This window comes from Acanthisitta chloris, unplaced genomic scaffold, assembly GCF_000695815.1.
Source record: "Acanthisitta chloris isolate BGI_N310 unplaced genomic scaffold, ASM69581v1 scaffold6241, whole genome shotgun sequence".
Taxonomy (NCBI): domain Eukaryota; kingdom Metazoa; phylum Chordata; class Aves; order Passeriformes; family Acanthisittidae; genus Acanthisitta; species Acanthisitta chloris.
In genome coordinates this window covers 4059-15467 of record NW_008657529.1, presented here as the reverse complement: position 1 = coordinate 15467, position 11409 = coordinate 4059, and the positions used below count along the sequence as shown (strand labels likewise).

At 41.3% G+C, this 11409-nt stretch overlaps 1 protein-coding gene across 1 annotated transcript in view; it reads right to left on the bottom strand.

The window, feature by feature from the left end:
- Positions 1–3811: 3811 nt before the first annotated feature.
- Positions 3812–11409, bottom strand: part of KCNV1 (potassium channel, subfamily V, member 1) — an 11553-nt gene continuing 3955 nt past the window's right edge. The window contains 1 exon segment of the mRNA XM_009084737.1: positions 3812–4645. Coding sequence (XP_009082985.1) covers positions 4134–4645 — 512 coding nt within the window. The 3' untranslated portion in view covers positions 3812–4133.

Genomic DNA, 11409 nt, shown 5'->3' with positions numbered 1-11409 from the left:
TCCATGATTCTATGATTCTATGATTCAGGTTGTTCTGGGTTCTTCATTCTTTGTTATCTTGTAAATCCATCTCACAGGCAGCTTCTTAGGGGTCTGAGAGGGGTCTTGCCCTGTGAGCAACTGATATTTACATCGACTGGTGTTGGACCTGCTTTTATGACATTAGGTGGGATCCCTTCCTTATCCTTACCCCAGCTAAAGGGGTTCCTGATGTCTGCAGAGCAGAAACCTAAGTAGAACAGATACTAGTGCCCCAAACACCTTTAGGCTTTATTGTTAGTCTACATTTTGTTTTGTTTCACATAGAAATCCTATATTATGGCAGCATGCAAAACCTGCCTGCACAAATTTCCCTCCTGTTTTCCTGTGGGAATGAGTGTGTCTGCTCAGGCTTTTCAAGCATGCCTGTGAATGATGCAAGCAAAATGGGCTCTGCTCCTCCTGCTGACAGTCCTATGCTCTAGCAGTAATACCAGCCCTATACATTGGGGTCATGGTTTTGTCGGAAAATATTATATTTCATATACAAAAACCCAACACAAAGTTAATAAAAACTGAATTCTTCAGCTTACTCTTTCATTAATATCCATTTTCTTAAGGAATTACTTCAGTTACTGACTTCTCATCAGGTGAAGCTCACTATTTGCAGCAAACTTAAATGCCTCATCAAACTGTTATGAACAGTTAGTGTGTGGCACCTCTGCTTTTGTCTGAAGATGTATGTGTTTTCTAGTATTGTGTTTGAATAAAAGGAAAAGCTACCAGCAGTAGCCTGTCCCTGTTTTCTTGTGCTGAGGAACACAACACTGAACACGTCACCCAGATTTGTCTCATCGGTCTGAGCAGAGAAACAGAACCATCTCCTTTGACCTCCTGGCAATGCTCTGTCTGATGTGATCTAGGACGCTGCTGGCTGTGTTAAAGGAAAAGTTACAAAGATCCATTTCAGTGTTGCTAAAAAAGTTCTAGTTGGTTTAGACCACACTGGCCTAAACAAAAAACTGCCCCTAAGCATCTATAAACACATATGCAGCACTTTTCAGACTGTTTGTCTATTTTGTAGTTTATGTCACTACAAGAAGGCTGGAGAGGAACTTTTAACAAGGGAATGTAGTGACAGGACAAGGCAGAATGACTAAACTGAAAGATGGTTGGTTTAGACTAGATATTAGGAAGAAATTCTTCACTATCTGGGTGGTGAGGCACTGGAACAGGTTGCCCAGTGTTGGATGGGATGGGTTAAACTGGCAAGGAGGACTGTAAATCAATCAAGTAACGTTGCAGCTGGGAATATCTTGATACGCCTGTGTGAACAGCAGGCCAGTGATCCTCTAGTGTGGACCAAGTTTTAAGAGTGCCCGCATCTCCGCTTGCGTACCTCTGCCCAGGTTGGTTCCAGAATCCCTCAGGTAGTGAGGTAATGGGAATAAATTTACTCTTTGCAGTCTAGCTGTGAGTTTGTGGTCCTCCCAGCTGCCTGCTTGTGTCGACAAACACCTAGAGAAGTTGTGGATGTCACATCCCTGGAAGTGTTCAAAGCCAGGTTGGATGGGGTTTTGAGCAACCTGGTCAAGTGGAAGGTGCCCCCCCCAGCAGGGGGATTGGAGCTAGATGATCTTTAATGTCACTTCCAACCCGAACTCTTCTATGATTCTGTGATTTTCACTATTACTGCTTCCTGTACTAGGGAACCAAGGTTAATGCAGGCTTTCTTTCTATATGCTGCAGCTACACCTTTTCATATCAGTTTGTTAAAGTACTTGGTGTTTTGAGCTAAAATACTGAATTTTCAGCCCATACTACTGATCCTTTCTGCCAAGTCTGCTGGAGGATGGAAATGGCAGCGCAGATTGGAGGACAAGAGGTAGCTTCTTGTCTTTAGTGTGATATTCTAAAGATAGCACAGTAACATTCTTAATTTGGTGCCTTAGTGGTGACTGAGCTATTTCCCAAATATCTGGTAGCAAGTACATGGTGTAGCTTCATGTTTTAGAGTTGTGATGTCCTGTGCTGTTTGTTTCTCAGTACGAATGGTCTGGTTCTTCCGTCTGTAAGAGCTAAAAGCAGAGCTGGCCTTCCTCTGTAAAATGACTTGCTAGTGTCAGCCCATAATGTGATAGATAACCTTGCTGTATAAACAACATGACTGACAAACGCTGCTTGAGAGACTGAATTTAAAATCAAGAAGTCTGAAAATAGAAGCCAAAGAAGCTACTGCATAAAGTCTGAGCCATGTTTCTCCATGGACATTTCTAGGAAACTTTACCTCCAGAGCTTGTAAAAGGAGTGAATCAACTAATACATCTCCAAACATTTCTCTCGTTCTTTTGAGTCCTTCATAAAAAGCACAGGATTCAATAAAGCAGCCTTTCCCTAAAGAGAACCCATCACCAATCTAACTGCATTTCCTTTCTCAAACAGAGATCAGATGCTGTACAAGAGAGCACAAAAGACATTGCAAAACAACCTTCCCACAATGAAAGCTTCTTCATAATTATAATTAGAATTACTTTTGAATTAGAAACAGCCTGTACAATTCATGCAGCCTGAGAGACTTCCTGCTCCATGGAACTACAAAATAATAACCTAGAGTGGCCTGCATCAGACCTTGCCTTGCAGAATTAATTTTGTCTCCTGGACATCACTGGGAGTTTTGTGATAGATTCATAGTGACTGGGGAGAGGGAAACACTGTGATAAGACAGTTTCCTAACTGTTAACACAGTCCATGATGCTGACCTACAAACTTTCACACCCAGGCCATTTCTGGTGGAGCAAGAAACACTTTTTTGGTGTCCAGTGTTTTTCCTTGGCTTCTTTCTGACCCTGGTGACAGCTGCATGTGCTGCGTTTGTTTCCAAATCCAAATGCTGACTGATGCCAGCTGCCAAGTCAGAAGTTTCATGCTAAAAGCTGCTCAGTTTGCATGAAGGTGCCCTTGGAAATTTTGCTTTCTGCATTATGTTTACACCACCATTTACAGGGAATGAAAGAAAAACACATTGTTTCAAAACAAGGATTAATCAACATTTATTAAAAGCAGGTTATTTCAGTTTTGTACTGTGATTACTATATTAGAGTAAGCATTCGGTCCAACAAGTGCCCATTTTACTGTTGGAACAAAAGATTTTAATGCAGGGTTCTTCTAATAATAGGTCAGTGAAAATATTTTTTTAAAAAATGTCTGGCACACTTGGAATACCTACTAATTTTAATGGGAGATAACAAGCTACTCATTTATCATTTACAATTTCTGTTTCTTCTGCTATCCAATGGTGACTTCTCTTGAGCATAAAAACTGCTCAGCTACACAAGTAAGTCACGGGAATCAAAACACATAGAGAAGTCATAGTTCAAACTAAGTTTGTAAATTACTTCTATAAAGGCTGTAATAGCTCCTGTAAATTCTGAAGCAACTGCAGAGGATGCTCTATATTGTGGCACTTATTTCATGACTCTTTTATACTTTGCTGCAGATCTTATACCTGTTTAATACTTTCGCCTGTCTCCTGATACCCATCATGTATCTGGTGGCCTTTTGCTTCTCTTCAAATGAGGAAATTCCAAACTCACCCACTCCATAAACACCCACCTCTGCTGCCCTGGTTTAGTAACCTCATCTTCATGCCAATGGAGTTGAGCATGGGGACAAGAAAGGGGATCAAGATTAAGCTTGTTATAGGAATGTCATCCTAAATTTATTCAATATTTCACTTTCTTTGTCTTCTCTTTTCAATTTTCCTTAATGAATTTGACTTTTGTTCTCCCAGTGCTAATACAATCCTAGATGCTTAAAATTTAAAACACCGTAGCAATTTTCACGAAGACTTTATTATTATACATTATCAGGGACATAAGATTATACAAATGTTTGCATCACTTTTACTTTCATGGATCCATTATTTCTCATCTCATCCACCATGATCCAGTTCTGGAAGCAGGTTTTAGAGCTCCTTGAGAGATTCCATGTTATGAATTCTGCCTTTTGTATACAATAGTTTTCTCAGTCTGTCCAAGTAAGTAAAACTCCACTTGGAAAAGCAAATACACGATGTGGCAAATAATAAAAAAGAGATGCTTAATACTACATTTTTAAGTAGTCTATGTGCTATTCAAGGTTAAATAACTTCAAAGTCAAAACCAAAAATCATCTGCACCACTGCTCCGTGTACTTGCTCTCTCTCTGCTTTTTAACCGCAACATGTCCATGACACTGCGTGCGTATATGTCTCGCAAATTAACATTGATATTGGAATCACTGGATGAGTTCTTCATGAGTTTCTTCAAAGCTTCACGCTGCCGAAGAGCAGCTTCTTTTATCTTCAGTGTAAAGTAACAGGCAGAAAACCGGTCATTTATTATAGCTATTGGCAAAGCCAAAACAAGTATTCCTGATAGTATACACATAAAGGCTACTACCTTACCCATGGTAGTGTCTGGTCTAATGTCACCATAACCAACTGTTGTCATGGAAGTTGTTGCCCACCACCAAGCACCAGGTACGCTTGTGAAAGTTGTGCCTGGCACACCTTGCTCAACAAAGTACTCCACAGTGGAAAATATAGAGATTCCTACAGAGAGGAAAAGCAGCAGAAGGCCAACCTCCTCATAGCACTGAGCAATAGTCATCCCAAGAGACCGCAAACCTGAAAGACAAGAAATGCTGTCAGTAAGTTGATTTATGTAGCTGTCACCAGCTTTGCAAAACATCTCTCAAAAGCTGACTGCTTTATGTTTTTCTTCGACTGCTAGTGAACATGTCCTGAGAATCACAGAGTTAATAAGGCTGGAAAAGACCTCCAAGATCGAGTCCAACTTTTACCAAACACCACTTTGTCAACTAAACCATAGCATTAAATGCCACATAATTTCTTGAACATTTCCAGGGAAGATGACCTCTCTACCTCCCTGGGCAGCCCGTTCCAATGCTTAACCAGCATTTCCATGAAGAAATTATTCCTGGTGTCCAACTTGGACCTCCCCTGACACATCCTGAGGCCATTTCCTCTAGTTGCCTGGGAGAAGAGGCATACCTCCACCATGCTACAAACTCCTTTCAGGTAGTTGTATAGAGTGATAAGGTCTTCCCTGAGCCTCCTTTTCTCCAGACTGAACACCCCAAGCTTCTTCAGCCTTTCCTCATATGACTTACTCTCTAGACTCTTCAACAGCTCCATTGCCCTTCTCTAGACATGCTCTAGCACCTCAAAGCCTTTCTTGCAGTGATGGGTCCAGAACTGGCCACAGTACTTGAGATGAGGCCTCACCAATGCCCAGTATAGGGGGATGATCACTTCCCTAGTCCTGCTGGCCACATTATACAGGCCAGGATGCCACTGGCTTTCTTGGTCACCTGAACACACTTCTGGCTCCTGTTCAGCAACCTGTTGATCAGCATCGCAGATCCTTTTCCACTTGGCAGCTTTCCAGCCACTCTGCCCCCAGTCTGGAGCACTGCATGGGGTTGATGCAACCCAAGTGCAGGACCCAGCACTTTGTATTACTGAGCCTCATACCACTGGCCTCATCCCATCAATCCAGCCTGTCCAGATCCCTCTGCACAGAGCCTTCCTACCCTCCAGCAGATCAAAACTCCCACCCTACTTAGTGTTCCCAGCAAACTCACTGAGGCTGCACTCAATTCCCTCATCCAGATCATCAATAAAGATATTGAACAGGACTGCCCCCAGTACTGAGCCTTGGGGAACCCCACTGGTGTCTGGCTACCAACTGGATGTTGCACCATTCACCACCACCCTCTGGGTCTGGCCATCCAGCCAGTTTTTAACTCAGCAAAGAATGCATCTGCCCAAGCCATGGGCTACCAGCTTCTCCAGGAGAATGCTGTGGGAGACAGTATTAAGGCCTTTACTGAAGTCCTGGTAGACTACATCCATAGCCTTTCCCTCATCCACTAGGCAGACCATCTGGTCATAAAAGGAGATCAGGATGGTCAACCCTTGGTTGGACTGGCCATTCCTAAACCCATGCTGGCTGGTCCTGCTGGTTGTCCTGTGTGTGTCATGTGATCACACTCAAAACAGTCTGCTCCATAACCTTTCCTGGCACTGAGGCAAGGCCTGTAGTTCCCCAGGTTCTCCTTCAGACCCTTCTTGTACATGGGCATTACATTTGCTAACTTCCAGTCATCTGGGACCTTCCTGGTTAACCAGGACTGATGATAAATCAAGGAGAGCAGTTTAATGAGCTCTTCTGCCAGCTCCCTCAGTGTCCTTGGGTGAATCCCATCCAGGCCCATAGACTTATGACTGCCTAAATGGCACAGCAGGTTATTAACTATTTACTCCTGGATTGCAGGGGGTCTACTCTGCTTCCCATTTCTGTTGACCAGATCAGGGGGATGGCTGCCTTGAGGATAACTGGTCTTTCTGTTAAAGACTGAAGTAAAGAAGGCATTAAGTACCTCAGCCTTTTCCTCATCCTTGCTGATAGCATTCCCTCTCTGTGTCCAATAAAGGATGGCGATTTTCCTTGGCCCTCCTTTTGTTGTTAAAGTATTTATAAAACCACTTTTTATTACCTTTCACAGTGGTGGCCAGATTGAGTTCTAGCTGAGCCTTTCTAATTTCATCTCTGCATGACCTAACGAAATCCTTGTACTCTTCCTGAGTTGCCAACCTCTTCTTCCAAAGGTCATAAACTCTGTTTTTTCCAAGTTCCAGCAAAAACTCCCTGTTCAGACAGGCTGGTCTTCTTCCCCACTGGCTTGCCTTTGGCACATAGGGATGGATTGCTCCTGTGCCTTTAAGATATCCTTCTTAAGGTACGTCCAGCTGTCCTGGATCTCTGTTTTTAAGGGCTGTTTCCCAAGGGACTCTCTGAACCAGTGTCCTGAACAGGCCAAGGTCTGCCCTCTGGAAATCCAAGGTAGAGGTTTTGTTTACTGCCTTCCTCATTTCATCAAGAATTGAAGACTCATTTTGTGGCCACTATGTCCAAGATGGCCTCTGACCACTGTATCTCCCACCAGCTCTTCAGCTTGTCTAGTGGGGCACTGTCCCTGGTAGGCTAAAAAGAGGTGCTGCTCTCAACACTTCTGAGAAAAAGTGATTTAAAGAAATAGATCACAGTGTTAGACTGAACCACTGTTATCATCTCTATTTTCTTAATACAGAACACAGAAATCCTCTTCATTACTTATAATTTGAACCACATGCACACATAATTTAGAAAAACTAACCTATTTTGATTTATCAATTGACTATAAGAGAAGATCTAGCAGAGTTTTGAATGTTATCTCAATGACTATTTAAAAACACACTAAAAGCACCTGCTTCATACTTTGAGTCTGAATATGCCAAGCTCCTGTTTTCCAGCCATTGTCCTATTTTTCTCTTGGACCAAGCAACCCTCCATTACCAAATTCATGTTCCCAGGTGAGTGCTTAGAGCATAGTTCAGTCACTCAGTAACTTGGTCTTTGTTATGTACTGTTTTCAATCCTCTTATAGTTGTCACAAACTCTGTTCAATCCCTCTTTCCTCCCCAAAACCTACTGTTATCTTGTATCTGTAGCCATCAGAACAAATACAGTTTTCCAGCAACAGCTGCACTCATGCCAAACTGGAGACAGCAAAGCCTCCCAATGCAAGCATGGAATCCTGTTAATTCTCTGCTGTACTGCATCAGTCCTGTTGCCTGTGAGCTGCACAGGAAGTTTGGGTGCAGCCAACCACTCTCCATAACCCTCTACATTCCCTTCAAGGCTACACTACCCAACAAAGGAAGCAGGAAAGTAAATCTGCAAATACTGCAATGGATATATGTTGCACACATAAACAAAGAAGGAAGATAACAGGGTACCAATTCAGCTGAAACATGTGAGACTGAAATTGTCTTTTGAATCACAAGTGACTTCGTATTGTTTTTGAATGCTGTTCTTTAAAAATGTGCTGTAGTTTCTCTAATCAATGAGAAAAACACTGCTTATGAATTACCCTTCACGGGGTACACTTCTCACTAAACTTGTGTTTGCAAAATAGCTTACTGGAGCTCTGCCTCTGCTTGCAGACTTCATATGCTCATTAGTGTTTAGATTTTAATCTAAACACTAAGTAATTAGCAATTAGATTTGCTTTTCTTTCCACACTTTCAAACAACAACTGCTAAAATTCATTGTTTTTCACTTTTTCTTTTCACTTTCAAACAACAACTGCTAAAATTCCTTGCTTTTCACTTTTTCTTTCCCCCCACAGGTCTAATGGGTTTTCAAGTTATTGTGTATGTACAGCAAACAATGGAAGTACACACTAGAGTTTGTAGGGAATGTTTGGGGCTTTTTTCAATGCTATCTACTACCAACTCCAGTTATGAACTTACCCATATCAAGGCTTTTTATTACTATGATTTATGGTTAAGAGTGTTTATTACAATTATATCGATTAAATCTGTAACACAAGGGGAGTAAGATATATCACTGCAATCTTTCCTCTCTTAATATGACTGCCTCCGTATAATTGCAAGGACCTAGGTCAAATTTTCATCATCCAAGGAAGTTACTATGATCCATTGCCCTGTGAAACTTACTCTTCTGCCTTGTCAAAAGTCCTTTCAGGTAAGCTAGGAAGAAGGTACTCCAATTTAAAATTGCCTCTGTAACACTTCTTTTCAAAGCATTAGTGTGTACTATAAAAGCCAGGGTTTCTACCTTATAATGGACCATGAGAGTATTATAGCTAAAAAAGTGCAACTCTAACATAAACCAGGTTAAAATATGAAGGAACTGAACAGTGACTGTTGACTCTTTGTATCACATTGATGACATCTTCAATAAATATATTTTTAATATGCTTAATTATTCTAACTGTTCAGGAGTCTGATTTTTTGCTTTTTGTTACTCTCAGTTCTATTATCCTCATATGAAACAAAGATAAAATTCTTCATGATGAAGTCAGGAGACATTTTTAGACAAATCTATGAATCAGACAAGTTACTGGACTACACAGCTCATTCTAAGCTGGAATCAGTCAGTGTATTCACATGTACAAAGTATTCTGCTATACTATTTTGTATCTTTTTAAATGTTTCTGAGCCCTAGCACACACAGCCAAACTAGGGCTGTTCCAGCACAGACACCTCAGCAAGTCTTACAGCTTCTCAGGAGAACTCCTTGCCAGGAGACATGACAGCTTGGTTACTCGTGCTGAAAGGTGTTAAGGTGCTGTAACAGAGTTGGCGTTGGGCTGGCGAGCAGCCCTAGTCCTGGGAGGAGGTGCTTGACCTGCTGTGCAGGTCAAGTCCCATCAGTCTATTGCCCAAACAGAATTGGCAATATAAGCTGTTATTCAGGAGCTTTATTTCACACACAGTGTTTAAATAATCCTAAATTTTTGGCACTAAGGGTGCTGAAGTTTCACTTTTTCGTGTCTCCAGAGGCATGAGAACCTGAAATATGCTACAGTCTTCTCTCAAACATATGTCCTTTGCCATCACAAGTAAGATGCTCACATCCTACTTTTACTCAAGAAATCCCTCTCTAAGTGCTTCCCAGCAAGGCTTCACAGCAAACATGATCCCAGGAGGAAGGCAATAGCTGAGGAGCATCATAAATGTGAGAAATACAGGTTCGGTTCTCATCTATTCTTGAAGTCACTAAAATCCTTTATTTTGCTATCTCAGAAGAGTGGTCTCACCCTCTAGCTATACATTTTATGGATAGAGGCACTACTGATTTCTCAGTTGCTCCTTGATGAAGTATAACACTTTTCATAAATAATTACACACTCATATCAGTCTAGCCCAGGAGTTTCTAGGCACCACATCTCTCCTGAGAGCTGGCTTCAGCTTCCAAAGGAGCAGAAATGATTTTTTTTCATTTCTTTTTTTGTCCTTTCCTCACAGAAATGGTTAAGTTGGCATTTCCTTAAAGTGAAGGAAAGAACTGATACGTTTTTTCTCACCTGTTTCTGCCAGAGACAGCAGGGCTAGGCTGCTGTTGTGATCCCAGACGTGCTATGGGTTGCACAGTACTACAAAGATGATCTTCTTGCAACTGTAGACACGTCTACTTGGTGAAATAGGAGTTGCTGCCTGCAGACAGGAATCTAATGGTCTTGCACTCCTCTTGCCACACAAAACAGCTGAGCAGTGTCTGGTCTAAGGCCACAAGTGCTGGAGAGAAGCTGCACTGGGAGGTAGCTTTAAGTTGCCAGATCCGAGGCAAGAGAGCAGAAGAGTCACAAATGTCACCCCTGAACACTGAGATTTATTAGGACTGCCTAGGTATGTTTAAAGAGGATGGTCTCTATGTATGATATTTATGGAGTTCATCTTATATTAGGAGCTGTGGTTAAGGATACATTTAGAAGCACATTAACAAAGTTCTCTTCTGCTACACACCTCTAGTGGTCAGAAATTGGGCTTCAGATCTGCAAGCACGTTTCTATTTCAATTTATTAGTGAGACATTTCATCTTAGTAGCAGCGTTTTCTCTGACAGAAGATCAAGACAATGACTTGCTACATTTAAATTATGCATATTTGATTTAGCATTCCCTACTTATGTGGGCAGCAACTGAACTACCAAAGAAGCAAAACAGACGATTGTTAACACTGCTCTGGATGGTCTAAATATGTCACTTCTTGTACCTTGAAGCGGTATTTTGGCTCCAGGAAAAATAAAACAGCCACCTCCAGATTAGGATACTAGATTTTTATGTAATTAATTCACTTCTACCTACTACCTAATGTGGAATTATTAAACTCAATATTAATGGCTCTCAATATTGGTACAAGCTGTCCTAATACTGTATGAATTTAAGCATAAATAGACTCAAATGTTTAGACTATCCCTGAAAGTTAATATGCTTGAAGTTAACAGTTATTCAGACATGCAAAACATTGGGTTTCAAGTTGACAGGCAGAGCCACAGAACTGAGTTTCATGCATTCTTTCTGTAACAGTAATATGCAATAAACTGGAGACTTTATAACTAGAATCAACATACTTTTGGATCACCATTTTGTTAGCACAAAAGTATCTTGATGAGATCAAATCTTTTGCTTATTTTCAAAATACAGTTAGAGAGGAATGCATACACATTACAGCTACCATCAAAAGTGGATATAAGTGTTTCTTGCAAAAAAAGTCTAGCAAACCCTGTAAAACTTATAATGTAGCAAAGCTAACACATTGCCAGACTGAATGACTACAAGCTTCCTCTCAACTGCTTTCTAAGGGACAGTTATGCATCAGTATAGGTATCATCTAGGGCAGGAGAGCAAGATTAAGACACTTCCCAAACCACTATGATTATGCTTAGTAGCATCAAAGCTACTCCCTGCCATTGGTAGGCAGGTTTGCTACCCTTTAGTGGGAACAAAAATAGAGACATTCTGCTGTTGTAAGCATACTAACTACTGCTGAACTGGGGCCAGTTGACCAAGCAGGCTA